Source organism: Corvus cornix, chromosome 12, assembly GCF_000738735.6.
Source record: "Corvus cornix cornix isolate S_Up_H32 chromosome 12, ASM73873v5, whole genome shotgun sequence".
NCBI classification, from domain to species: Eukaryota; Metazoa; Chordata; class Aves; order Passeriformes; family Corvidae; genus Corvus; species Corvus cornix.
In genome coordinates, this window is record NC_046342.1 from 6,256,677 (window position 1) to 6,282,768 (window position 26,092).

The 26,092-nt window shown below is 62.0% G+C and overlaps 6 protein-coding genes and 1 long non-coding RNA gene across 14 annotated transcripts; 2 read left to right on the forward strand and 5 right to left on the reverse strand.

The window, feature by feature from the left end:
• On the reverse strand, positions 1-6,132 carry LOC104683245 (aminoacylase-1). Of its 3 annotated transcripts, none has more exons than XM_039558798.1 (15): positions 5,860-6,132; positions 4,439-4,571; positions 3,780-3,844; positions 3,138-3,242; positions 2,936-3,030; positions 2,670-2,746; positions 2,325-2,414; positions 2,025-2,081; positions 1,842-1,915; positions 1,692-1,741; positions 1,357-1,501; positions 1,209-1,277; positions 1,035-1,114; positions 699-759; positions 1-585 (listed from the first exon to the last, which is right to left on the reverse strand). In XM_039558798.1, the coding sequence occupies exons 1-15, from the start codon at positions 6,109-6,111 to the stop codon at positions 421-423; spliced, it is 1,518 nt and encodes a 505-aa protein (XP_039414732.1). In that variant the 5' UTR covers positions 6,112-6,132; the 3' UTR covers positions 1-420. The 3 variants fall into 3 exon arrangements, with proteins under 3 accessions (XP_039414732.1, XP_039414731.1, XP_039414733.1); XM_039558797.1 differs by having other exon boundaries at positions 4,439-4,583; XM_039558799.1 differs by lacking the exon at positions 5,860-6,132 and adding an exon at positions 5,751-5,831 and having other exon boundaries at positions 4,439-4,583.
• Positions 6,133-6,257: 125 nt separating this feature from the next.
• On the reverse strand, positions 6,258-11,698 carry ABHD14A (abhydrolase domain containing 14A). 2 transcript variants are annotated; one of them, XM_039558805.1, is made up of 4 exons: positions 11,475-11,698; positions 7,245-7,360; positions 6,716-6,951; positions 6,258-6,466 (listed from the first exon to the last, which is right to left on the reverse strand). In XM_039558805.1, exons 1-4 carry the CDS (start codon positions 11,633-11,635, stop codon positions 6,284-6,286), a joined length of 696 nt encoding a protein of 231 aa, XP_039414739.1. In that variant the 5' UTR covers positions 11,636-11,698; the 3' UTR covers positions 6,258-6,283. The 2 variants fall into 2 exon arrangements, with proteins under 2 accessions (XP_039414739.1, XP_039414738.1); XM_039558804.1 differs by lacking the exon at positions 11,475-11,698 and adding an exon at positions 7,489-7,843.
• On the forward strand, positions 8,209-9,919 carry LOC104683447 (protein ABHD14B). 3 transcript variants are annotated; one of them, XM_039558809.1, is made up of 4 exons: positions 8,209-8,427; positions 8,623-8,832; positions 8,987-9,228; positions 9,562-9,919. In XM_039558809.1, exons 2-4 carry the CDS (start codon positions 8,625-8,627, stop codon positions 9,742-9,744), a joined length of 633 nt encoding a protein of 210 aa, XP_039414743.1. In that variant the 5' UTR covers positions 8,209-8,427; positions 8,623-8,624; the 3' UTR covers positions 9,745-9,919. The 3 variants fall into 3 exon arrangements, with proteins under 3 accessions (XP_039414743.1, XP_039414742.1, XP_039414741.1); XM_039558808.1 differs by having other exon boundaries at positions 8,211-8,427; positions 8,520-8,832; XM_039558807.1 differs by having other exon boundaries at positions 8,211-8,427; positions 8,546-8,832.
• PCBP4 (poly(rC) binding protein 4) lies at positions 11,064-17,297 on the forward strand. 3 transcript variants are annotated; one of them, XM_039558800.1, is made up of 13 exons: positions 11,064-11,241; positions 12,708-12,823; positions 13,126-13,149; positions 13,228-13,260; positions 13,519-13,635; positions 13,722-13,850; positions 14,092-14,220; positions 14,473-14,547; positions 14,717-14,761; positions 14,907-14,982; positions 15,390-15,442; positions 15,868-16,037; positions 16,374-17,297. In XM_039558800.1, exons 2-13 carry the CDS (start codon positions 12,728-12,730, stop codon positions 16,687-16,689), a joined length of 1,263 nt encoding a protein of 420 aa, XP_039414734.1. In that variant the 5' UTR covers positions 11,064-11,241; positions 12,708-12,727; the 3' UTR covers positions 16,690-17,297. The 3 variants fall into 3 exon arrangements, with proteins under 3 accessions (XP_039414734.1, XP_039414736.1, XP_039414735.1); XM_039558802.1 differs by lacking the exon at positions 11,064-11,241 and having other exon boundaries at positions 12,798-12,823; positions 13,524-13,635; XM_039558801.1 differs by lacking the exons at positions 11,064-11,241; positions 12,708-12,823; positions 13,126-13,149 and having other exon boundaries at positions 13,246-13,260; positions 13,449-13,635.
• On the reverse strand, positions 17,247-20,341 carry LOC120410651. Its single transcript, XR_005602952.1, has 2 exons — positions 19,999-20,341; positions 17,247-18,447 (listed from the first exon to the last, which is right to left on the reverse strand). It is a non-coding gene; the product is annotated as an uncharacterized LOC120410651 (long non-coding RNA).
• On the reverse strand, positions 17,247-21,114 carry LOC104683246 (probable G-protein coupled receptor). The gene is made up of 2 exons (XM_039558803.1): positions 20,348-21,114; positions 17,247-20,009 (listed from the first exon to the last, which is right to left on the reverse strand). Exon 2 carries the CDS (start codon positions 19,897-19,899, stop codon positions 18,670-18,672), a length of 1,230 nt encoding a protein of 409 aa, XP_039414737.1. The 5' UTR covers positions 19,900-20,009; positions 20,348-21,114; the 3' UTR covers positions 17,247-18,669.
• Positions 21,115-21,220: 106 nt separating this feature from the next.
• Positions 21,221-25,686, reverse strand: PARP3 (poly(ADP-ribose) polymerase family member 3). The gene is made up of 10 exons (XM_039558796.1): positions 24,863-25,686; positions 24,526-24,651; positions 23,920-24,111; positions 23,422-23,557; positions 22,968-23,194; positions 22,670-22,828; positions 22,443-22,520; positions 22,023-22,200; positions 21,675-21,821; positions 21,221-21,559 (listed from the first exon to the last, which is right to left on the reverse strand). Exons 1-10 carry the CDS (start codon positions 25,043-25,045, stop codon positions 21,390-21,392), a joined length of 1,596 nt encoding a protein of 531 aa, XP_039414730.1. The 5' UTR covers positions 25,046-25,686; the 3' UTR covers positions 21,221-21,389.
• Between the last annotated feature and the right edge of the window lie 406 nt (positions 25,687-26,092).

The window sequence follows — 26,092 nt, forward strand, 5'->3', positions numbered from 1 at the left end:
TCCGCTCCAGGCTGTGCTTAGCAAGATTTATTGACAGGGAGGGTGGGCAGCACTGGCCCCAGCTCCCCCAGCAAGTGAGCAGGGAGGCAGGACGAGGCATGGGCAGGCAGAGTGGGGCACTGGCCAGCCCCTCACCGCCCAGCCAGTGCAGCCAGAGATGGCACAGGGACAGAGGGAGGCACTGACAACACCAGGAAAGGCTGGAGGCACCTGGGCATGAGGCTCTGCTGGCACTTGGCCAAGGGGGACATAACCCCCTGGGTGTCACCATCAGGCCAGCCCTGAACACAGCCAATGTGGCATGATGCCATCTGCATCCCCAGCACACTAGCAGGTATTTGCTGTGCCCAGCCCCTGCCCCTCTTTTTAAAGCCTTGGCTGTCTCTGCTTGGCACCCCCTTCCTGCCCCTTGCCAGGCACTCAGCCCTCAGCAGGCAGCGGGGGCACTGAAGCCAGGGCAGTCAGGAGGCGGGCGTAGATCTCAATGCCCCGCAGGAAGACTTGCTCATTCAGGAACTCGTTGTGGTCGTGCAGCAGCACCGGGGTGCGGTTCATGGGCGAAAAGCCAATAGCAGGGTGTCCTGCCTGGAGATGGGGAGGCACAAGGTGAGGTCAGAGCTGGCAGGGGCACCACGTGCCCCCCTTCACCTGGACACAGCTCCTGCTTGGGGCTGCAGGTCTGCTGGCATCGCACTCACCGCTCGGATGTAGCGGCTGTCAGTGGCAGCCGGGAAGATCTCGAGCTTGAGCTGCAGCTTCCTGTCAAGTGAGACCCTGTGTCAGCATGGGTGCAGGGCCAGCCAAGTCCCCTGTCCCCCTCATACCCCATGGGCAAAGACTGTGCCAGGACATCCCTCAGCCCTGAGGGACACTCAGTCCCATCCCTTTTGGGGGGCAACGGGGAGATGCTTTGGCACATCACAGGGCTCCCCATCCCAGCCTCTGACATGACCCCAGAGACCCCCAGGGACCACCTGGCTTCCACCAGAGGATGTCCCTCCCAGGCTTCCACCCTTCCTGGGGACACTACTTACATGTCCCTACAGACCCCGCTGAAGGCCTTCCACCACGGGTCCGACTCCTCGGTGGATGTGATGTGTTGGTCCATGCATTTCTGACAGAGGGAGAGGGCAGATGAAGGGGCAAGGAGGTGGCACTTGGCAGGGGAGGGACAGGCACGATACGCCCAGGTGGCTGAGACCCCTCACCTGGTGAAACTCATAGGTGACACCATCCCCAGCACCGCGGCACCACGTGGCCACCTGCTCCTCGAAGGCCTGGGGCAGAGACCAGAGGAGGAGTGTGAGCAGGGTATCCTCATCCCACTCTCCTGGGTGGGGCTGGCAAGGTGCCCACCTTCAGGTCCACGGTGGGTGGGATGCGGATGTCGAAGCTGGCGGCCATCTCGGAGGGCACCACGTTGAAGGAGACGCCCCCCTCCAGCATGGTCATGTTGAGCGAGGTGACGTCCCCTAGGGTCAGGCTTGAGTCGGACTTGAGCCTTGGGGGATGCAAGGGAGAGTCACTATCTGCTCCCGTGGGGAGGAGTGCTTCCCCACCCTGCCATCATGCAAAACGGGAAACTGAGGCACAGGGCAGCAGCGCCAGATCACAGCCTGGCTTGGGATCCCAAGGACCCCCTTCATGGACTGAACTAAGCCACTGCCATCCCACTGCCCATCTCCTCCTACCTCTGCTTCTCGCTCTCCCTGAAGGCCAGGAAGGAGTTGATGACTTTGTGCTGGGGAGGGAAGGGCAGCGGGTGAGGACCAGCCCCATGGGGAGGGGCCTGGCAGCCCAGGGCAGCACGGGGGGAGCACAGGGTGTACCCCCTCTCTTACCATCTTCTCAGCCGCCGTGTTGCTGATGAAGCGGGACCCATGCCCGGGGCTACCCATGCACTTCACCTTTATCCCTGCAGCAGTAGGCGTAGAGGGAAGGGTGAAGCAGAAAGCCTGGGATAGCACCAGTGCCCCAGTGCCCAGGAGAGCCAGGGACAGGGCAGTGGACACACAGATACTCACACCACGGGCTCCTCTCGCCATAGAAGACACTGAAGGTGTCAGATGGGCTGGCCAGGCCTGTGGTGGACACAGACAGGGGGTCAGTGGGGCATGGGGGTGCCATGATGTGCCCCCTCTGCTCTGTCCTGGCAGCATTTTCCCTCCAGACTGGCACCATGTGGGTCACTGCCCAGGGGAAGGATCCCCTAAGGGGGTCCCTGGAAGCATGTGGGATGCTGGTGCCTGGGGAGTGATGCCAACAGGCAGAGGAGTGTGTGCCAAGAGGAGACACATCCCTGTGCCAGCCCTATCACCACTCACCCTCATCCATGGCAAAGCCCACGTTGAGCACTTTGAACTCAGGGCGCTGCACGAACATCTCCATGCCCTTGTGTCCGCCCACCTCCTCATCTGTGGGGGAAAGCCTGGCATGGAGGAAGGCACTGGGGCATCCCCCAGCCCGCTACCCCCTAGGCCTCCTTCCATGCCAGCTTGGATGCCATCAGCACACCCGATGTCCTCAGACATGGAAACCTCTCCAGCCTTGAGCTAGGGGAGGTTGGAATCTGGAGAGCCTGGTGCCTGGCTGCCACGGGAGACTCCAGAGCACAACCCAGCTGCCAGCCCCTTCTGTACCTCCTGAGAGGGGACAGCCTGGGGACTCACCAGGCACAAAGGTGAGGTGGATGGTGCGGGCAAAAGACTTTCCCTCTGTCTTCAGCCTCCGGATGGCCTCAAGGTACCTGCAAGGGAAGGTAGTGTCTGGTCATCGTGGAGGAGAGGGGCTTGTGTGCTCTCAGCCACCTCAGGGCAGGTCAAGCGGTGGCACCTCTGGTCCCAGGGACCCTGAGGACAGTGGCATCCTGTCCTGCATCACTCAGAGACACCACCAGCACCGTGCCCACCCAGCGGGTGCAGAGCCCTCCACTCACTGGATGGAGACACACTTCATATCCTGGGCACCCCGCGCGTAGATGTTGCCTTGCGAGTCCTTAACTGCCTCGAAGGGTGGGTAGGTCCAGTGCTCCTGCAGGGAACAGCATCCATGATGGCAGAGGGGCACAGAGGGCACCAGCTCCCATCCACCCTGTCCTCCCCTCCGTGCCCTTCCCACCCCTCACCCTGTCCCAGCACCTCAAAGACAGGCACGACGTCGGTGTGGGAGTTGAGGAGGATGGAGCGCAGGCGGGGGTTTGTGCCCTGCCAGGTCAGGATCAGCACCACACGGCCCTGGCACACCTGTGGGACAAAGGTAGGATGTCACCAGGGTCCAGGATGGGGACAGAAAGGCTTGGACCAGCAGGCTGGAGCCAAAAAGCATCAGCTTAGGAAAAGTTTCTGGATGCCACCCGGCCAGTCACCCCTTTCTCCACTGGGAGAGGGAGCAGGCCTGCCTGAACCCGCACAGCCAGCCAGAGCCCGGCTGCAGGTGCCAAACCTGGCTGCAATTCAGAGGAGGGAAGACAAACCCAGCATCTTCCCCTGGTGCCCGGGAGTCTCCCAGGACAGCCAGTGCCCAGCAGGAAGGATGGCCCCAGCCAACGTGACCCTGCCAGGTCCCCAGCTAATCATAGCACAGGCAGCTGCAAAGGTCAGTGGGGAGCAGCCAGAATACTGGCTTAAGGAAGGGCTCAGGTCAGCAGAGGATTACAGGCAGAGGGGATTCACTCCTGTCCAGCTCTGGGTGCAGGCAGAGGAACATCTTGGTCACTAAGGACCCAAACACAGGTGGATAGATGGGTGGACAGACTGGAGGCTGCTCCTCAGCTTGCTCACCTCCACTTTTTGGCAGGCCAAGCCCAGGTCGGTGCCGACACGCTCCAGAAACCGGATGGCCGCATCTGGGGAAGAGTAGGGATGCTCAGAGTTACAGCGGGGTTTCTCATTGCAACCCCCCAGGGACCCCAAGGCTCTGTGGGGTTCCCAGACCAGGGAAAGAGATGACAAGAGAGGGCAGGTGCTGCAGGTCCTGGACATGAGAGGTGGCCATGAGCAGGGACAGGAGCAGCTCATCACCATCCCTTTGGGGTGAGGACTTGGGAAATATGAATAAAATAAAAATTGAAGGCGGGTAAGTTCAGGGGGAATGTTTCTCCAGTGGAGTTTTGGGAGCTCCTCACCAATAAAATGTACTTTAGTGGAAAGACATAAATGTTAACAAAAGGAGATCACTCATCCCAGAGCCAGGGCAGCATGGAAAAGGAAGCAAGGAGCACGGGACTGGAAGAAGCAAACAGCAGCTCTGAGGGCACTTGAAACGTCCCTGCCCCAGCCAAAGGCACCAGCAGAGATAAGGCGCAAAGGAGTTCACTCGTTAAAACCACCATCAAAACAGCCCCAGCACAGGACTTGGGCACCTGGGTCCAAAGATCAGAGCTGCAAAGCTGCATTGCCAGATCCCCACATGGCTCCCCATCCTGTCCCCCCATCCTCACCATAGTCAGGTTTAGGGTGGACGGTGTCAATCCTCAGGTACTCCCGGAAAAGCGTAACCGAGGGGTTCTCTGAGGCCCCTGTGCTCTTCCCGGGCTTCCCAGGTGCCATGTCTGGGACCAGGGCTGCAAAGCTCTGGGGAAAGAGCTGCAAGATGGTTAATCACCCACCGGCCCCTCCAAAGTCCGCCCTCACACTCAGTCGTCACAGAAACCGAAGGGAGATGGGGCAAAGGTCTCCCCCATGTGACTCCTGGGACACTGCCACCATGGGAGAAATCCCCCCCACTTGGGTACAGAGCAGGATGGGGTGTGCCTCCCACACTGTCCTGTCTTTCTTCCCCCAACACACATGTTCCTGCCCCAAACACAGTGCCAGGACAGGCTGTGATGCCCAGGCAAAGGGTGAAATCCAGGGAAGGGCTACCTGGGAGGAAAGGGGGGCAACTAGGTGGGGGAATATGAAGAAGGGTAGAGGGGAAGAGGGGTGTGTCAAGTAGGGAGACAGGTAGCTGGGATTAGCCAGGGGTTAGAGGTTTGGGGGAATGCTGGGGGATGCAGGCAGGGAAGGCGGGATGCTGGTGTAAGGGGGTCCAGGTAGGGAGAAGGGAACTACTGCCTGGCTAAGGGGATGAAGGAGAGCTGCAAGGAAAGGCTCTGAGGGTGCAGGGAAATGGGGGTGGTGAAGGGGGATTGAGTGTTAACAGAGGACAGAGGTACTGGGGGACCACATTAGGGTGCCAGGGTACTGTGGGAGCTGTTTGAGGGGTGCTGGAGGAGCAGGAGGATGTGGGGTACTTAGGGGCACATGGGGGTTCAGCAGGAGGGGTGAAGGGGAGCACGGGGGGGTGTATGGGAGCAGGGGCTGCAGAGAGGCTATGAGGGGTGCAGTGGGACTGTGGTTAGGGGTGCAGGGGTGCCGTGGCTGGAGGTGCAAAGGGGCACAGGTCGGGTACAGGGGTACCATGGCTGGCGTGCAGGAAGCGGGCACAGCGGGGTGCAGGGGTACCGCAGCTGGGATGCAGGGACACCACGGTTAGAGTTGTGGGCAGGGGAGGGTCCCGCGGGTAGGGCTGCAGGGCTACTGTGGTTAGGGGTACAGGGTGAAGCAGAGGGCAGGCAGGGCACCGTGGTTAGGGCTGCAGCACTTGCGTTATTGGGGTGCAGGTGCAGCACGGGCAGAAGGGCAGAGGGGTGCTGGATACTGTGGTTAGGAGTGCAGGGGGTGCAAGATACCACGGTTAGGGGTGCAGAACGGTGCGGCAAGGGGGTGCAAGGGGGTAGACGAGGGGTGCAAGGGGGGGGTGCAGGATACCTTGGCCCGGGCTTGAGGGGGGGGGCGAAGGCACCGGAGCACCCACCCGCGGGGTGCCGGGCGCTGCTGCCCGGCCCCGCTGCCCGGCCCCCGCCGCCCCCGGCCCTACCTCAGCACTGCTGCCGCCGGCGCTGCCCGCCCGGCCCCGCTCCGCCCGCTCCGCTCCGCTCCGCCCCGCCGGCAGCAGCGGGCAGGAGGCGGGCAGGGGCGGGCAGGGGAGGAGCGGGGGGAGCAGAAGGGGCAGGGTGCACGCAAGGGGCACGGGCCACCCTCCTGGCCCCACACTAGGGGCAGAGAGATGAGGCTGGAGCTCGAGCAGCCCCGCGGCGCTTGGGGACACACGCAGAAAGCAGAGCAGCATCAGTTTATTGATCTCGTGACAGACGACACCCTGTCCTGCCAGCAAGGGACACCGCCAGTCCCCACCCCCGCCACCCTGGGGGTACCCCAAGAGGGAACAGCACCCCTCATGCCAGCTCTCTGTGTCTCCCAATCCCTTGGACGCCTTCTGCTTGGCAGGCAGGAGGCAGCGCTCACTTCAGCTGGTGCAGGAAGCCCAGCAGGGCCCGGTGGAAGTCCTCTGGCTTGTCCAGGTAGCAGGCATGGCCAGCACCGGGCAGCACGGCCACACGGTGCTTAGGGAGGTGCTGGAGGTTCTGCAGGGCCTGGGGAGCCAGGCTTGTGTCACGGTCACCATACAGGATCAGGGTGGGCGTCTTGGTAAGGGGAGAGAGAAAACAAGAGCAGCTGTCAGAGGGGTAAATGGCCACCACGCTCCCCCTGGACTGTCACCGCAGGGGGCTGCAAAGCTGAGGGGAGGCAGGTGCCAGCACCCTCATGAGCTGGGGGACACAGGTCCCCCTCACTCACCCCAAAACAGTGCCACCCTCCACATCACCCTGCAGCCAGCTGGCTCACAAGGCTCACCAATACCCAGGACAGCCCCCAAGAGCCCAACAACCCACCTGGACCCCCTGGTACTGCTCAGCAGTGTAGTCCTTGGTGCCCACAGGTGCAATGGGCACGAAGCCGGCCAGCCGGTCCCCATGTGCCAGGAGGAAGGGCAGGGCAAAGCGGCCGCTCATGGAGGGGCTGACGAGAACAGGCCTCTGCATGCCCAGCTCCTGGAGGACATGGTCCAGGAAAGTCCTCCGGCCTTGTGCCGTCACCACCATCTCCACTGGGGGCGAATCCCCATAGCCTGGTATGGGGAAGAGGGCATAGGGTGGTCAGGGGGCACTGTGCAGCCTGCAATGGTCTCTCCTCACCAGGGTTCAATGGCTTGTCAAAAAATGGACACTTGCTGAAGCCCCAGGGTTGTACAGTCGCAGCCATCAATGGCCCAGGACAGTGACAAATCCCGAGCACACTGCCCCAGGAATCACCAGTAGCCATCCAGAGCCCTCCCTAAAGAGATCCAGAGCCCAGCAGCGACTAAGATGAGGGACTGGAGCTGCCCAAAGTGATCAGCTAAGCACAGTGCCATGGTCCTACCAGGCAGATCTATTGCGACCACACGGTAGCCTTCTCCAGCGAGCAGTGCCAGCGTGCCCAAGGCCTCCCACGTCTTGGAGGTGAATGCCTGGCCGTGCAGGAAGAGGACATCGGGCCTGCGTGGGGGAAGACAGGTGGGAAGGGGTCCAGGAAGGCTGCCATGCCTGCAGCGTCCAGCGACCACGGGGGCTGGTGAACACCGACCCCAGGGCCTGCCACCCCCCATGCCGGCGGGCTGACCCCCCTCCCGGGGCCGACAGCTGCTGCGGGAGCCTCCCTGTAGAACACGGGGGGCTCTCCCGCAGCCATCCCCGTCCTCACGGTACCGTTGGCCGCGCGCCAACCCCGCTTCCCCTCGTCAGGCCGTGAGCGCCGGGCGGCCGGCAGCAAGACGTAGAGGAGGAAAGCGAGGAGCGCCCCGAGGAGCAGCAGCCCCAGGCGGCTGCGGGCAAGCAGCATCTCCGCTCCCGCTGGAGAAGGAGAGCGGCAGCGCGGGGCTGCGGGACCCGGCCCCGCTGCTGCGGGGGACAGGTCCCGGTCCCCGCTGCTCTGCTCGGCCCGGGCCCTGCCCGAGCCCCCGCCCGGCGCTGGCGGCCCCGCTCGGCCCCGGCCCCGCTCGGCCCCGGCCCCGCTCGGCCCCGGCCCCGCCGTGCACGGCACCGCTGAGCCTTCGGGCTCCGTCTGGCGGCAGCCCGCGGCGCCGCAGCCCCGAGGGATGGAGTGGAGCCCTTGCTCGGGGATGGGCTGGGGCTCGGCTAAGCTCGGCAGAGCTCGGCTATGTTCATCAGGGGCTCGGTAGCTCTCGCCAGAGCTCGGGCAGGGCGCGGGTTGGGCTCAGTCTGGCTCGGCAGAGCTCGGGTTCTGCTCTACAGCGCTCGACCTGGCTCGGTAGAATTCGGGTAGGGCTCGCCTTCGCTCGGCAAAGCTCGGCTTCACTCGGCAAAGCTCGGCTTCGCTCGGCAAGACTCGGCTGCGCTCGGTAAAGCTCGCCTTCGCTTGGCGGGGCAGGGTTCGGCTCTGCCCAGTGGTTCCCGGGGCCGCCCCGGACCTTGCGCTCCGTGAGGCGGTGCCGCCATTCTCTCGCACGCCCCGTCGGTCTTTGGCCCCGGGACGCGGCACCCCCACTCCCGTGGTGCAGCGGGGAAGAGGCAAGAGGGGGCCGGCCCCGTGCGCGGAGCAGCAGGTAAGGGCTGCAGGCCCGGGAGCCCACCTGGCACATCAGTGACCCCGCTGGTGCCACCACAGTGAAGGTGATGCCGGTGTGACCTCTCATAGCTCTCCTGCCTTCCTGCCACTGCCAGGCCTCAACAGCAGCAGAAGGCCTGTCAGCCCTTCTGTTCCCACGTGTCACCCCACTGAACAGCCCCCCGGCCCTCAGGCATGGCCACCCCGCGGATCACTGAGAGCACTGTCACAGTGCAAGGACAGACCCTCTTCTACCGCCAAGCTGAGCCAGCCCAGGCAGTGCCCAAGCTGACAGTGCTGCTGCTGCATGGCATCCGCTTCTCCTCCGAAACCTGGCTGCAGGTGGGGACGCTCGCCACACTGGCCGAGAACGGCTACCGAGCCGTGGCCATCGACCTGCCGGGTAAGGTGTGGTGAGCACAGCCCTAGAGTCAGGTGGGGTAGTCACCGGTTTGTGGTGCCAGGATGGCAACCCTGGTGTCGTGGTGTGCTGGCTTCTCCCAGTCACTGAGGTGGTGTGGAGCCTGACAGGGCCACTTCTGTCTCCCATGATTCAGGGCTGGGGCGCTCGAAGGATGCCGTCGCACCAGCGCCCGTGGGCCAGCCAGCACCGGCAGCGTTCCTGAAGGCAGTTTTGGAGGCTCTGGGCCTGGGTCCAGCTGTGGTGATCAGCCCATCGCTCAGTGGCATGTACTCGCTGCCCTTCCTCTTAGAGCACAGCCACCTGTTCAAGGCCTATGTACCTGTGGCACCCATCTGCACTGAGAAATTCACGGCGGAGCAGTATGCCCAAATCAAAGTACGGCCTGGAAGGACACTGGGGAGGTCAGGGAACTGGGAGGGGATGGTGAAGAGGGGACCCGGGTACTGGGGCTGGGCAGGGGAAAGGCCAAGCGGGCCAGAAACCCTGTTGCCACTGAAAAAGGGGAATGTGGTGATGAAGGAATGTAAATGTGAGGTAGTGGGAGGGAAAGAGGGGACAATTGGAGACCCAGGAGTCTGAGCTTCAGTTTCCCTTTGTCATACTGGGTGGGGGAGAAGGGCAAGTGTCTCCCCTCCAGGGTGTCCCTGGCCAGGAGGAGTGAGGGCCTGGGTGACACTTGCAGGCTCAGGGTGCGTTCCCCCTCTGCAGACCCCCACGCTGATCGTGTACGGGGACCAGGACGCGGAGCTGGGGCAGACCAGCCTGAACAACCTGCGGCACCTCGCTGAGCACCAGGTGCTGATGCTGCAGGGTGCAGGACACGCCTGCTACCTGGACAAACCCAATGAGTGGCACCATGGACTCCTGGCCTTCCTGCAGCAGCTGAAATGAACAGGATGGGACCTGGGCAGGGGGATGTGGCCAGCCCACCCACCCCTCTGCCTGCACATGCACCCTTGTGCCAACCCAGGTGCTCGGCTGGCACTCACACTGTACTGGCCCACACCAGCACCCACCTCTCTCGAGACCAAATAAAACCCCAGGCTCTGCCACTGCTTTCCTGCCACCTTCATCCTGCTACTTTTCCACCTTTCCCACCTCCTTCCCTCATGCCCGCCTCCATGGCTGCTGTCCCACACAGGTCTGAGGGGTGACAGCAGGGAAGATGCAGCCTCTGAGGGATGGTACATTTGGGACTTGTGGGTGGGTGAGTGCCAGCCTTGCTGGAGCCCACCCATCACTTCTGACAGGACCCCCATGAACCTCAGATGGTGCTGAGGGAGGCCCAGGGCTGTGTTCAGGGACGGGTAGGTCCCTCAAGGTAGTGACAGCCACGTCCCCAGCCTCCTCTTCATCCTCCTCTTCCTCCTCCCACCCCTCCTGGCACACACCCAAGTCCAGGGTAATCCACAGGGGCTTAAAAGGGAACTGCCAGCCCCGGCAGGCTCCTGCCCACGGCAGCATCCACCCAGCACCCTGAGGAGGTGGGGGGCAATTTACCCAACACGAACAGATGAGGGGGCGGGTGGGGAGGCCTGACAGACAGGGGGACAAGACCCCTGCCTGCCACCTGCATCCTCTGCCTTTGGTGCTGCTGCACCGGGCACTCGGGGCACAGATGGAGCCGGCAGCAGGGTGCCCCCCCAGTGCCCCCCCTTCCCCAAGCTTGCCTGGGCTTTAGCTGCTTACGCCAGGGCGCAGGAGGATTTAGTGGGGGAGGTAATGGGGGGGGGGGGGCACTTTTCTGTGGGTGCAGGATGCCCATGTGGGGGACACAAGGCAAGTGCCAGGGGTGCAGGAGCTGGTCCCTGCCCTGGCAGTACGGCAGGACCCCTGTCTGGAGCATCCCTGTCCCCCCAGATGGCTCAGGTCCCCTGTTGCTGTCCCAACCCCCCCATGCAGGGGTGCCTCCTGCCCTTCCAGGCGCTACCTCACAGCAGCAGCCCGGGGTGCCAGCAGGCCCTGGGGTGCCAGCTGCCCCATCCCTGCCCGCTCCGGTGTCCTTTGAGCCCTCGAGCCCTGCCAGCTGATCGGCTTCCAGGAAAAAAAAAACCACGCAATTACAAAGAGGGGCGATGTGTGAGCCAAAGGGAGGGGGGCCGGGGGGGCCAGGAATGTCCCCAGCGGTGGCAGATGGCCTTACCCAGGGTGCATTGTTCCTTTTAGTGTCTCTTATCCGCTGTAATAGGATCCCGGAGGGAGGGATGTGGGAGAGGGGAAGAGCGAGGGGGGCCCCGGCGTGGACCGGGGTGGGGGCCGGGGCTGCCAGCTTGGCCCTGGCCTGTCAAGCGGCTCATTGTTCCTGCCCCGGGTGTCACTGGGCGCCGCCGGGGACAATGTGGCACTGAGCGGGGCGGCCGGCGGTGGAGGGACGAGGCGCACGGAAAGGTACCCGCCAGGCCCCACTCCGCGGGGACCAGAGGGCTTGGGGCGGCCGGGAGGGCGAGCAGAGAGAGGTTTGCCCAGGAACGGGGTGGGGCTTCCTCCTATCGTCCCCCCCTCCCTTTGCCACCCGAAGGTGGCCCCGAAGGACGGGCGGTGCCCAGCTTGGTGGCTTGTCCCAATGCAGGTGGCCTGTGCCCATCACCGGGACCTTTGGCGTCCCTGCCAGCCTGGCTCACCTGGGGGAGAGCACCCCCCTGCCCGCAGACCCCCCACGCGTTGTCTGTGGCAGTGGGGGGACACTCGTGGCCCTGCTGCGTTCCTTCTGTCCCACCGCCAGCCTCGTCCTTCTTCCGCCGGCGGGGTCTTTTGTCCCTGGCGGATTCCTGCTGCCATTCATCCCCGGGGGACTGGGGACCCCGGCCGGCTGCGCGGTCCCTTGCCGGCACCGCACACAGCTCCGGATGCCGCGGCAAGGGGTTACAGCGGGGGTGCATCCCTCCCCCTCCGCCCCACTTCAGGCTCCCCTGCATCAGGAATGGGAATATTCCCCTTCTTCAGTCTCTCCACCTTTCTCCAGCCCGCAGGTAACAGGAGGGTGGAGACGGGGCGTTCAAACCACTCCGGGGGTGCGAGCCATAGCACTTAGGGGGTGCGCCACCCCCACCCCCCACCCCCCCCCCGTTACCCTGATGCAGGAGATGTGCTGTAGCGGTGACGAGTCCTGCCAGCACCTAAAATAGCCGCCCCCCCCCCCCCCCGCATGCCCGCGGACACGGCCCCAGCCCCAACACGGGTGCTTTGTTTCAAAGGCTGCTTGGCATCGCCCAGCTCGCCGGGAGCCAGCGGTGCCGCAGCCGCCCACCCCGGGCCTGGACACGCAGTAATTGTCCTCCTCCCAGGGGCACTGGCCGCCCACGGCCACCCCGGGAACAGGGTCCGGGGGGGGTGCTCTGGGAAGGGACAGGGTGCAGCGGCATCAGTCAATGGGCATCATGCTGTGGTTTGGTTGGGGTGGTCCCAATCAGGGAGCTTGCCTCAGTTTCCCCTGGGGTTTTGCACATGGGCAGGGGGAAGGAAGGAGGAGAAAGAAGGTGGTTTGCATAGCCTGTGAGATCACCCAGGCCACCTCTGCTCTCCCCACTCCAGCAAGCGTCTGCAAACAGAATCCTATCCTACAGCCATGCTCCACACACCTTGCCGCTTTCCCCTGTACCCATCCAGTTCCTGGCTTTACGTGAGACAGACTGAAGGCAGCTCAGGCAGACACACAGCAGCGGGTCCCTTTTGGGGGTGCAGGGTGCCCGTGGGGTGCCATGGGGCCGTGTGAACCTCCCCTGCCAGAGCAGGGCACAGTGCTGCCCCTGCCTCAGTTTCCCCATTTCCCAGCTGTAGGATTTTCAAGCTGCAGATCTGGGGGTGGGGGGCTAGCTGGGGCATCCCCCCTGTCTGAAGACCACCATGTCCCACAGGCTCATCTCGCCCTCCCGCCATGGCATCGCCGGACGGAGCCAGTGGCATGGGCGGCAGTCCCGAGGAGACGGAGCTCAGCATCACCCTGACCCTCCGCATGCTCATGCACGGCAAGGTAATGGCAGGGGGCTCAGTGCCACTGGGGGGGTCAGTGATGCCTGGGGTGAGGGGCCATGTTGGAGCTCCAGCTCCTCACCATGCCCTGTTTTCTTCCCCTGCTCCCAGTCTCTCCTGGGAATAGCATTCCCAGAAGGATTTCTTTCCCCATCCTAGGCCAGGGAGGGGCACATTCCCATGGCCCAGTGTCACCCAGTGTCCCTAGGGCAAGGTCTGCCTGTTGCCAGGCTGTGGGCAGAGGAGGGATGTGGCAGGCAGGGAGCTGCCTGCTGACAGTGCCTCTCTTGTCTTCCTTTTCAGGAGATCGGCAGCATCATCGGCAAGGTAAGATTTGGGGTCCTGTGTGTTGCCAGCCCTTGGCTCCCCTGGACCTGACCACCCACCCTGTTCCTTTACCTGCAGAAAGGAGAGACTGTTAAGAGGATACGAGAGCAGGTAAGGGCATGCTGATGGGCTGCCAGGTCCTGCTGCCTGTTGGGCCTATACCTGGTGGCTCCCATGTGCCTGGCCCCCTAAATCCCAGGTGGAACCAGGGAAAACAAAGCGGCACCCCAGGGAAAGTTGCCTGGGGCAGGTGGGAAGGGGAAGGCTCAGGCTTGAAGGCATCAATCTTCCCCTATGAGGCTACCCCTGGGAGAAGTAATGAAGCACAGGGCTTGTGACATCCCTAATGGGGTGTGACACTGTCCCCAGAGCAGCGCACGCATCACTATCTCGGAAGGGTCCTGCCCTGAGCGCATCACCACGATCACCGGCTCCACCGATGCCGTCTTCCGTGCTGTCTCCATGATCGCCTTCAAGCTGGAGGAGGTAGACAGCCCTCCTACGTCCCCGCCAGGTGCCCCCACACCTGCGGGATCCTGGGGGTCTGACGCTGCAACCCACATCCCTCACAGGACCTGGGAGCGGGGGGCGATGGGGTGTCAGCAGGCAGAGCACCCGTGACCCTGCGCCTCGTCATCCCGGCCAGCCAATGCGGTTCCCTCATCGGCAAGGCGGGAGCTAAGATCCGGGAGATCCGGGAGGTGAGGCTGAGGGCAGCCTGGATGTGGGATCCCCTTCTTCCCCTGGAGGCACAGAGCCCTGGGTGTGGGGGCTGCCACAGTCCCGCAGGGGCTGGGGGAGGTGATGCAGGAGAGGGAGCACCACCCTGCAGGTCCTGCAATGGTCCCTGGGGGCTCAGGAGGGGGACAGGGGAGGTGTGAGGTGCTGAGCCCTGGCAGGGAGTGGTTGGAGGATGCCAGCATCTCTCTTTGCTTCCTGCAGAGCACAGGGGCACAGGTGCAGGTGGCTGGTGACTTGCTGCCCAACTCCACTGAACGGGCTGTCACCGTCTCGGGGGTGCCAGACACCATCATCCAGTGTGTGAGGCAGATCTGCGCTGTCATCCTGGAGGTACCCGCCAAGCCCCATGCCCAGCCCAGGGGGCATCTGCTACCCACCTCCCCCTCCCCAAGGCTTCCCATGCCCATCTGGACCCAAACACCAGGGTCCCCCTGTGTGGAAACCCATAGGAGCACCATGCCTTCATGGTGCTGGGGGCTATGCCCAGCTTGCTGGAGGCATAAAGGGGCAGAGGGTCCTTGGGGCTACAGGGGCATTCAGCTTCATCTCTCATCTCCTCCACCTCCTTCCTTCTGTCTCCAGTCGCCTCCGAAGGGGGCCACCATACCCTACCACCCTGGTCTCTCCCTGGGCACCATCCTGCTCTCTGGCAATCAGGTAAGAGGCCACAGCATCTCCAAGGGCATGAGGTGGCCAGGGGGGCAGCCTCTGACAGCAAGGGGAAACTCTGGTGGGCTCAGGGTAGTCTCTCTGTGCCAGGGGGGAGTGACCTGAGACAATGGTCCCCACCTGGCTCCCCACTGATGCCCCTTTTTTCTCTCCCCAGGGCTTCTCCATGCAGGGCCAGTACAGTGGGGTCTCTCCTGCAGAGGTGAGTCTGTCCCTGTAGCAACGGGGTCTGTGCCCACCAGGATGGGTGCTGCTGGTAATGCCTGTCTTGGGAGGCACTGGGGCACAGGGGACCCTCTGCCATCACCCCTAACACCACCTTCCTCCTCTTTGCACTGCCTGGGCAGGTGACAAAGCTGCAGCAGCTGTCAGGGCACGCGCTTCCCTTTGCCCCCCTGGGCCATGCACCCACCATGATGCCAGGTGAGCATCTCCCATGCTCCCCCCAAGGCTGGGGGTGTGGGTGCCTCTCCTGATCCACCCTGACACCTGGCCCTGATGAAGGGGTTTCCATCCTCTGCACCCTTCCCAGTCCCAGCCCCCCCAGCATGTCTACCTCCCCCCCCAGCACGTCTACCTCCCCCCCCAGCACAACCCTGTCATTGTTTTCCTGGGGTCCCTGCACCCACCAGTGGTCCCCAGTCCTGCAGTGAGAGAGCACCAGCACCAAATTATGACTTGTCTATGTCCTGTCCTCCCTGCCTCTCCCCAGGGATCCTCCAGTTTTGTCCCCAGAGCCGCTGACCACCCCAGTATGGGGCTGGGGTAGGGGCACAGAGTTACTGGAGACCTGCCCCCCCCATTGCTAACATCCCTGTCTCTCTCTCCAGGTCTGGATGCCAGCTCCCAGAGCAGCTCCCAGGAGTTCCTGGTGCCCAACGACGTATGTATTGGTCTGGGAATGACAAGGGGGACCACAGCTTGTCCCCACCCATGTGTCCCATCCCAGAGGCACTTTGCAGAGGCCAGCACCCACTGGCCCACACAGTGGAGGCTCTGCCAGAGCTTAGGAGCAGGAGGGAGTAACTGGGGCAGAAGAAAAGGGAAACTGAAACACAGGGCAGGGGGAAAGGGTTTGGCCAATGCCAAGGAATGGCCTTGACATGTGGCACAATGCCAGCTAGAGGGACTTGAGTGAGACCAAAAGTAAGGTTTGCCCAAGGAAAGCAGTGACCTGCCCTCCCAGCACCTTCCACAGTTTCACCAACCCTCTGAGGTGTAGGATGTGTCCGGGTGAACCCCTGGGAGCTCCCTGCTTGGCAAGACTGCTCTGGCTGCTTCTGGCTCACCCCATCCCTGCCCCTTCAGCTCATCGGCTGCATCATCGGCCGGCACGGCAGCAAGATCAGCGAGATCAGGCAGATGTCGGGCGCCCATATCAAGATTGGCAACCAGACCGAGGGCTCCAGTGAGCGGCATGTGACCATCACAGGGACCCCTGTCAGCATCACCCTGGCTCAGTACCTCATCACAGCCTGGTAGGTGTCAGCCTGGGAGGGACTCATGCTGGGTGCTAGTGCGGGGTGGCACTTCTCCAGCACTCCAAGGCAGCTTTTGGAGGATACCCCCACCACAGCATCCTCAGGAAGGATGAGCGGGGTGGTGCTTTGAGATCCTGCGGCGGTAGGTGCAGGACCCGAGACCCACCAGATTTGAGCCCCAGCTTTTTAATCCTGCTCAGTGGGATACCCAGGATGTGCCATGGAGACATGTGCCAGAAAGGATGGGGCACGTGCTTCCTGCACCCTCACGTGGTGGGAGAACCACTCTGTCACCATGGTACTCACCATCATCCTTCTCTCTTGCTTCCCCAGCTTAGAGACGGCTAAATCTACCTCCCAGGTGCCACCAGGCCCTGGCTCCATGGACCTCGGCATGGGCTTCTCCCAGCCCCTTGCCCCAGGCTCCGGTGCAGCACTTCCCGCCGTTGCCCCAGCCCCCCCAGCCCTGCTGGGCACCCCCTACGCCATCTCCCTCTCCAACTTCATTGGCCTGAAGCCGGTGTCCTTCCTGGCACTGTCCCCATCCTCCATGGCAGGTCCCAATGGCGGCACCACCACTTACACGACCAAGATCTCGGCAGCCAACGGCACCAAGAAAGCTGACCGGCAGAAGTTCTCGCCCTACTGAACCCCACTGGTGGGTGGGTCAGGGGGTCCAGGGTGCTCCTCAGTAGCAAGGACACCTTCCCATCACCCACCCTGACCTCAGCCTCTGCCAGGTGCCCCATGTCCCCCACCCCAGGGAAGGGAAGGGTCTTCCTGGTGGTGATGCCCGCTGGAGGAAGGGGCTGTTTCATTGCCTGCTGCTCGTCCCAGCAGCGCTGTGCCCCCCTCCCTGATTTTCTGCACAGAGACCATGTGTCCTGGTAATGGGTGGGAGCCTATCCCTGCCGGCCTAGGGTCCCTTCTCCCAGTGCCCTGTGCTGGTGTGGGACCCCTGCCTCCTGCTCCTCACCCTGCCTGCCCTGCCATCCTGCTCACGCCCACACTCCATCTGGCACCCAAAAGCCAGGTCCCACTGGATGAGGACTGCCTGGCCTCTCCAGGAGTCCCCCCTCCACTGGCTCTGGTGGGGGGCCCTTGCTGGGCCACCCTGGGGCAATCGCCTCCCAGCAACCCCATCCAAGAGCCAGTCCCTGCTGGCTTGGAAATGCTGTATATATATGAGTCTATATTTTTTCCTCCTTTGTAACTTATCAATGGTTTAATAAAAAGATAAAATTTACAAGAAAATAACAATAACAACAAAAATAATAATAATATTCCCCACCCTGGATAGAGACTTCCCCCAAAGCAGGGGTGGCCCCAGCTCCTGGGTACTTGGGTGGTGGCTGGAAGGGCATCCCTGTGTCTAGGAGGGGATGCTGGCCTTCAGCCCCATCTCTCTGGGGGTCTTCCTGGAGCCCCTCCCTGCCACAGGGAAGTTAGAGAGGCCATAGGGCAGTTTTCCCTCAGGCCTACAGTTATTACTGGAGAAGGGACATCTCCAACCCGCCATGCCAACACCATCCCTGGGACCTTTGTGGGTGGGCTGGGGGTGATGTACCCCCGCAGCCTTCCCCAAAAGGGTCCAGTCCTCTTTCTAGCACTGGGGACCCCATGAGAGTGTCCCCAAGCCCTTCAAAAGCAATGAGACTGAAGTGGAACAGCAGCTCCTGATCCCATCTGCCCAGCTGCTGCTGCCCCCACACAGCCACCCCCCCCCAGCCTGTGTCACCATGTCCACCCCAGTGTGCCCTTGGCCAGCAGCCCGGTTTGGCTGGCACGTGGCACTGCTGGCCGGGCTTCAGCTGGGCAGCTGTGTCCATAAACAGCCTGGCATGGACCCCCGGACAGCCAGTTCCCCCCCAGGGGGGTGATCACTGCCAGCTAAGGGGGACAGAGGGCATGGCCAGGCATGGCCATGGGCATTGCATGCTGCCATGCCAGCAGGACAAACAGTGACACAGCCAGAGCCAGCCCTGTGAGTGTGTCCTCCTGATCAGTGTTATAGGGAGCAGGAGCTCCTCCACACAGACATTAGTTTTGGGTTAAACAGTCAAGGATGGAGGTCTTCATGCCTGCCATCCAGGCTCAGCAGGGGGCTCGGGGCCCTGGTGTTACTGGTGTTAGTGGCATTAGCTGGAACATTGCTCCTGGGTAGAATGCAAGGGACATCTGCTCTTTCCCACTGGCCAGGAGAGCTCCCAGCAGGGCAGTGGAGATGGAGGTGTCCCTGCCCCTGTGCAGGAGCCCCTTAGCATTCCATGTCTTGAGGAGAGCCCATCCATGGAACTGGGCTGTGCTGGTGGAGCCGGAGACAATTCCAGCCTGCAGAAGAGAGATGTGACTTCCCCAGATCTGCTACCTTCTCCTTGCCTTCTTCCACCACAACCATGACTGCTACCTTCTCCTTGCCTGTTGGCATGGGGAGCAGGCTGTGAAGGGAAAGAACCAAAATGGAGAAGAGCCACAGAGAAACACAGAGACAAACCATCTTCCAGCACAAGCTCAGAGAAGAGGTAAAACCTGAACAAGGACTCCCCCAAATCCAAGAGATTGGGTCCAAGCAGGTCTGACAGGTCCCTGGCAGGTCTCCTGCCCAGCACAGTGGAACAGAGCCTCCTTCTCAGCTGCTCTCTTCAGGAACTTGACCTGGGGTGGGGAAGCCCGCTGTGGTCTGGTCCAGCCTGTTCCTGGGGCTGGGGCTGATGCAGCTGGTGTGGGTCTCCAGTGTGCAAGTTGCTCTCTGGAGGAACTGCAAGAAGTTTTCCTGAACAGAAGCCTCTGAGATGGAAAGACAGAGCTCCTGACCCAGTGGACGGTTAAGACAGCTGCGCCGGAGCCGGGCCAGCTCCTCACGGATTTGGCGGTTCAGCAACCCGTAGAAGAAAGGATTAATGGCAAAGGAGGAGTAGGCAATCCAGGTGACCACCATCTCCCCATGCCCACCACCCAGAGTGCCAACAGTGACAGAGGAGTGCAAGTGGAAAGCAAAGAAAGGCAGCCAGCAGCACAAGAACTGTCCCACAATGAGGACCAAGGTGAGGATGGCCTTGTTGCTTCCCAGAAGGCGATCTGGGATCAGCCTGGGCAGCATCAGGATCCTGGCAGTGAGGATGGTCACTTGGCTGGCGATGGAATCACATCGGTGTCTGGGTGCAACTGCCTGTGCCGGCACAGGCGCCTGCTGCAGGGATGCAGTCCGGGCCACGCGGTAGATGCTGGAGTAGACAGCAAGGATAATGATGGTGGGCAGAATGAAGCAGGTGATGCTGAAGAGGATCACAAAAACCTTCTTGTGGGCCCCGGGGCTCCAGTAGACTGTGCAGCGGCTGGCGCTGGTGGCCCCATTACCGTGAGGCCATGCCACCAGTGCCAAGACAGTGATGAGAACAGACTTGACCCAAATGAAAATCACTCCAGCCACTGCCAGCCTGATGGTCATCTTGACCTCATACCTCAAGGGGTGGACGATGTAGTAGTACCGCTCCACACTGATGATAGAGATGGTGAGAATGGAGGCACTGATGAAGCAGATATTCAGGAATATCACGGCCTTGCACTCAGCAATGCTGTAGATCACCCTGTTGAAGCAGGAGGAGCTGGAGATGATCCCCAGGGGCATGAGGAAAATGGCTGAGAGGAGATTGACCACACAGAGGTGGCAGACGAAGATGAACTTCCTGAAAAGGGGTGTTTTGAGGATGATGACCATCACCACGATGTTTGCCACCAGGGCGGTGAGGGTGAGCAGGATCATGCAGAAGAGGCCCACCACCTCCTGGGCAATGGAGTGCTTGGGGATGGAGAGCAGCTCTAGGCTGTCCGTGGTGTTTGACCCCGTCTGGCTTGCCATCCCCCTCCAGGGCTAAGCCAGCAGTTCTGGTGCCTGGGCAGCAAGGGCTCTTCTCCTGTGTCCCAGAGAGGGTAACCCCACCACAACCATGGCTGCTACCTTCTCCTTGCCTGTTGGGATGGGGAGCAGGGTGTGAAGGGAAAGAACCAAAATGGAGAAGAGCCACAGAGAAACACAGAGACAACCAGCACACCTCTAAGGTGCTGGAGGAGGGAGAGGTAGCCAGAGAAGTCATAGCACCCTGGCTGTCCCACAGCTGGCACCCAGGCTGTCCACAAGCTGGCCAGGGATAGCATTGCTAGAACCTGTGGGCACCCATGCCAGCCTGACACCCCGTCCCCCTCTCCAATGGCACCAGTATGTCCCAAGGAGGGACAGCACAACTTGCCTGTCCCAACCCTCTTGCTCTGGCCACAGGGGAACCTGGGGTGGATGGGATTCAGCGCACCTTTGCTCCTGGGGAGATGGGTGATGCTCCTCTCCTCACTGGGGTCCCTCTTGCTGGTGTTGCTCCCGCAGCAGAACCGGGGCTGCCGGCCCTGTGTGAGGCCACGCTCCCCCTTCCCCGCTCCCGTCACCCGCTCGTCATCCTGTTTGCCTGCAGCCCGCCAGCTGCGGATGGCACCAGCTGTCACTCCCAGCGCTGCCTGCGCTGCCTGCACCCGTGGCAGTCCCACGGGGACAGCTGCTGGGTCCTAGCAGCCGGCAGGGGCTCAGGAAGGGGGGACCGGGGTCCCTGAGCCCTGTGCCCCCCAAGAATGGCCACCCACTCCACCAGGCCTGGTCCTTCCAGAGGAACAGCTCAGCCCTCAGGTCCCTGGGGTTCAAGGGACAGAGCTACAGGCAGGTCTGCAGCAAATCATCTCCACTGGCACATGGATACTCATGGGGCATCGGGGTAACACAGCTGCGAGTTGCCCTTCCCTGGCAGCCTGAGCACCCGAACAAGGGGCACATGTGAGCACAGAGAAGGGCTTGGCATGGGTGCCAGGCTGAGGCAGGACAGCAGGCATGGCACTAGAGGGAGGTCAGGTGTCAGGAACCAGACGGGCACTCACCCTCAGGATGGATGGATTAATTCCTCCATGCCCACGCAGGGCAGCAGATCTGGCTCATCCTCTGTAGCTCTGATGCCACGGGGTGGGCATGAGCCATGTGCCTTGCTAACGTGACAAGAGCAGCTGGCTCTCAAAGACACCAGCTTTCATCTGAAGGCTTTGGCCCCTCCAGAGCCACCCGTGCCATCCCTTCAGCGACCCACTGACACCCTTCCCTATAACACACCTGCCTTGCTGGGCAGGAAAGCGAGAGCACTGCTCGATGCAAGGCACGGTGCTTTTATTCACAGCCAAAGCAAGCTCCGTCCCCATGCCAGCCTGTCCCTCGCCAAGCCCCAGGTGGGGTGGCCGGAGTGTCCAGATCGCTGTGCTCTGGGCTGATGGGTGTCACCAGCTGGTGCTGGCCCAGGGCCACGGTGCTCCCAGGCACCCTCAGAAGTGGAGCTGGACAAGGTAGCGGATCCGGCACTGGCTTTCCTGGTAGATGAGGTACTCGCTCTGGCTGAAGGAGGAGTCCTTGTAGGCAGGCATGGGGATGGGCTTGCCCTGGCACACCAGCACCTTCTTGCCATCCAGCAGCACCTCCTCATCCTGTGCAGGATCTGGGCCAGAAGGCACCCCACCACCACATCAAACCTGAGATCTGGCCTCTCTCCCCCCATGCCCTGTGCCCACCACAGGCCCACAGCTACCACACCGCTCCTGCCCCAGGCTCACCTGGCTCTGTCTGGCCACAGGCCAGGACACTGTCATAGCCAGCAGGTGGCTGACACAGCGTGGGGTCATCGCAGGTGATGCGATAGGGCTTGCCCAGGGCCACCTCCGTCAGGAACATGATGCCAACCTTCTTAGATGTACAGCCCACTGCCATGGGAGAAAGGGATGGGGATGATAACACCATCCCTGGTGTTCCCATCTGGTTGTGCCCAGGCCATGCTGGGACACAGGGACCAGTCGTGGGCTTGGCATGCCCACAGCTGCCTGGCAGGGGGTATGCAAAGGTAGCCAGGCTCACACAGACCCTGTGGGCATCATGAGCAGCCCTGCCCATCCCAGGACCCTCACCATAGCAGGCTGATTTGCTGTTCTCAGAGGCGAAGTAGATGCCCTTGCCCACGCGCCCGCCCGAGTGGGGCATGATGCGCAGCCCACTCTTCAGGATGGCTGCCACCACTGCCACGTTGGTGCCATGCCAAAGCAGGCGCCGGTGCTCCAGGAGATCATGGGCCTTGAAACGCTCATCCTGGAGAGATGCAGAGCTAAGGGCTCTCCACAGAGGGAGACATGGGTGCCCAGGGGTGGAATACTGCCACCCACCTACCCAGTCCAGCCCCAGTGCCTGGCTGGAGGGGCAGGAGATGGGGTGCCTGTTTGGCCCTGGCCAGCTGGGCTGAATCCCCTCCTGGATGGAGAAGCCCTAAAGCAATCCTGGGGTGCAACCATGGCTTCCCCACTGTGACATGGGGAAAATCACCTTCTCCTCACCTCACCATCTCGGGCCACCTGCCAGATGTTGAGGATGCGGAGTTTGTGCCCAGTCTGCGTCACGTAGGTTTGGATCAGCTGCCAAGGGGGAGGCAAAAAAGCTGTGTCATTCCAGGCAGCCATCCCAGCAATGCCCACGGTCCCCCTGAGACATTAGGAACCTTTGGGGTGCCCACAGGCCTGACATAATTGCTTCCCATTATGGGACACTGTGGCATAAGAAGCACCTGGTATTCCCGGGAAGCTGGGTCCAGCAGGGAAAGCTGGCAGCAAAGCAGGGCGTAATCCTGATCCAGTGGATGAGCGACTTCTTTCTCCTCCTCCTCCTCCTCCTCCTTCACTTTCTGTGCCTGCAGGCTCTGTGCCACCTCAATGTCGGCCAGCACCTGGCAGGGACAGAGCAGGGACATCCTCACCGCCAGTACTGGGCACTGTGCCGGGGGACCAGGGCAAGCCCAGCCTCCTGCCAGCAGCTCCTGCCCCACTGAGAAGGGATGCCACCCACTATGTGCTCTGGCATCTCACCAACAGCATGTCCTTCTTGGCACGCAGCAGGTCAGGGGAGTTGATGGGGGGTGGCCGTGCCCGTCCAAAGTTGTGTGGCACGATGGTGTAGAAGCGTGAGGAGAGCTCCTCCAGGCGTGCGGCCTGGGGGGGCTGCTCCCTCAGCGCTGCCTCCAGCTCCTCCAGTGCCTCAAAGCCCCTCACGATCTGGTGCTTGCTCAGCTTCCCCAAAGGCATCTTCTTCACGTCTACAGGGGAGGACAAGGTGAACCCATCCACCCCACTTGCCCTACAGCTACTTCCAAGAACGTCCAGTATCACTATGGGCAAGTGTGGGCAACCAGCATGAGGTGTCCACAGTCCCATCAGGTGCCAGGATATCAGAGGGGATGCTCTAAAATCCATCAGCAACTCTGCTCCGTTCTCCTCCCCCCCAGACTGAGCCCACGCCACCCATCAATCCCTTGCCTCCTACCGATATTCATGGTCTGCATGGCATCCCGAAACATGTCACTGCTGAAGATGAGGGATACCAGGTCCTGTGTGGCTCTGTCCAAGGTGCAGGGCAGCACCCGCTGCTTGCAGACCTTGTCCCCATCCACAGCATCCACCTGCAGACACCCCACATCAGCTGCGAGCCTGTGAGAGGCTGTGGGAGCACAGCACCAGCGCTGCCCATCTCTGTGAGGAGAGCCTGGTCCCGGGGCAGCAGAGCAACAGGCAGGTGCTGCCTCCACTTTCCATGGCCACTGCCACCCAGAAGGCCATGTTTCTCATTCAAGATGCCCTCCCATTCCATTTTAACCCATTAGCCCCAAATCTCTGCCTTCAAGCTGTTCCAGCACGCACCCAGACTCCCCTCAAAACCCATCCCATCCTGCTGACCCTCTTGGATGTCGTGGTGTTCAGTGGACCAGGAGTGCGATGAGGACCATCCCACCACGGTGACACCCTGGGTGCCTGAAGTACTCACCCTGAGGGCAACCTCCACCTCCTGCCTAGCCCCTGGCTGCACCTCGATGAGCGTGTACTTCCCCGGCTGGGCAATGAAGTTCTCCCTTGTTGCCCAGCTGTTCTTGGTCTTCTCCCGAAACTTCTTCTCAAAGTCCTTCTTGGCAGCTTCCAGGGAGGCACAGGGTATGAGCTTGGACTGGCCCACCTCTCCCTAGCAGTGGACAGCAGCGGTCAGGACCTCCCCTGCATCCCTGCTCCACCAGCCCCATGCCAGTGGAAGCAGGCAGGAACCAGGAGGGCTGTGATAGCAAGGCTGTGGGGCAGTGAGCAGGAACATGCTGAGCCACCAGCTCAGGAAGACACCCCAGGACTCCTTGCTGGGCTGTCACACTCATATTCACTGCAGTGACAGGTGCCATGTGCCCCAGCCAGGCTGACCATGTTATGTGGGGGCAAGTCCTTGAAGCCCCCCCATTAAAGGGCTATAGCAGGACAGGTGGTTGCTCGCTTTGGGACCAGGGAAAAAGGATGGGGACCACCAGGTTCACCCTCAGCTTTTGGGGTTCCGAAGGCAGGGTGGGGACAGCTGAGGAGCAGGGGATGAGCAGTGCCAGGGTGGACTCACCACGCGGCCCCAGCGGTTCCAGACACTGTAGGCACCATCACACTCAAGGAGCTGGATGATGTAGAACTTGTTGTTGTTGGCACTGATGTTGGTCTGGTTCAGGGTGCAGTCATAGTCCTCATAGACCTATAGCGAGTGACACGGCCTGGGCTGGCACCTGGGCAGTGTTTGGGGAAGGAGAGGGTCCAGAAATGTCCCAGTGGGAACACATGGGGGTCTGCAAGGAAAATTGGGGCTGACCCTGTGTCAACAGGGCAGGGGCTGCTCTGGGACTCCCCCAACCTCCCACCCACACCCTCCCATCCCTGCCCTCTGGGTACCTCAGCCCTGCTCTCACCCGGGCGTCCGGTGCCGTGCTCAGGGGGCACAGCCTATCAATGGTGGCAGGGGGCTTCTCCTTGGGAGCAGTTTTCAGGGCTGCCAAGGTGGAGCTCCAGGTGCCGTCCTCGTCTTCCCCTTTTGCCTTCTTTTCCCTGCTGTCTGGCTGCTTCGAGGAGGATGCCTGGCGCTTGGAAGCCATGACTGAGTCCCCACCCCCTGCCGTGGGGTCAGTGCAGCCTTAATCCCCCAGAAAAATCCTTGGAGATAGCAGAGGGAGAGGTGAGAGATGCCGAGCTGCCCTTCCGGGAAAGTCCTGTGGGCTGGGTCCTGCTTTCCCTGTGCCTTCAGCCGACAGCAGGGCTGGAGGAGGGGATGGGATCTCTGCCCACAAACTGTCTGAGTGTTGTCCCTCTGTTCCGAGTGGGTGGAAGAGCCTCTCAGCACCCTTCAGCCCTTGAGGGACCCCAAGTGGAAAGAACCCAGTGACGCAGAGCCAAGGAGGAGCACAGGGGAGCTCAGCTGCTTGCACAGCAAACTTGGGTCAGAAGAGCTGGAAGAGGACAAGGGACTGCCAGCCCCCACCTGCCCTCACTAGGAACCCCCAATCCACAGGAGTGTGTCCCCAAGGCTCGCCCAGGTCTGTGCCCCCGAGGCTTTGCAGGAGAGGAAACAACATGACGACACCCCCCAAACATGCAATGCCACCTCCCCAGTCCCTCTCAGGACCAGTGAAGTGCCTTGATTTGGGCATGGGGGGGCTCAGACAGCCCCCATCTGCTATGCCCCCTGCCAGTCCCAGATGAAGAGGGGGTGCTGGGGGCAGCAACGGGGACAGAGGTGCAGGGAACAGCCATGTCCTACCTGCTCCCACTGCTCGGGGCTGCCTGCCGAGGAGCTGCCGGGAGCCTTCAAGCTGGTCGGGCAGCCTGCCCAGAGGAGAAACTTTTTCCTTAGGCAGCAGCCACAGATGACAGCGGAAACAGCTGTCACGCCTCCACGTAGCGCATGCACCCCGTGACAGGCCTGCCTGCTGCCTGGCTGCACTGCCTGCTGCTGTACTGACTGTACTGCCTGTGTGCCTGTTACTGCCTGCACTGCCTGTGTGCCTGTACTGACTGTACTGCCTGTGTGCCTGTACTGACTGTACTGCCTGTGTGCCTGTACTGCCTGCACTGCCTGTGTGCCTGTACTGCCTGCACTGCCTGTGTGCCTGTACTGACTGTACTGCCTGTGTGCCTGTACTGAC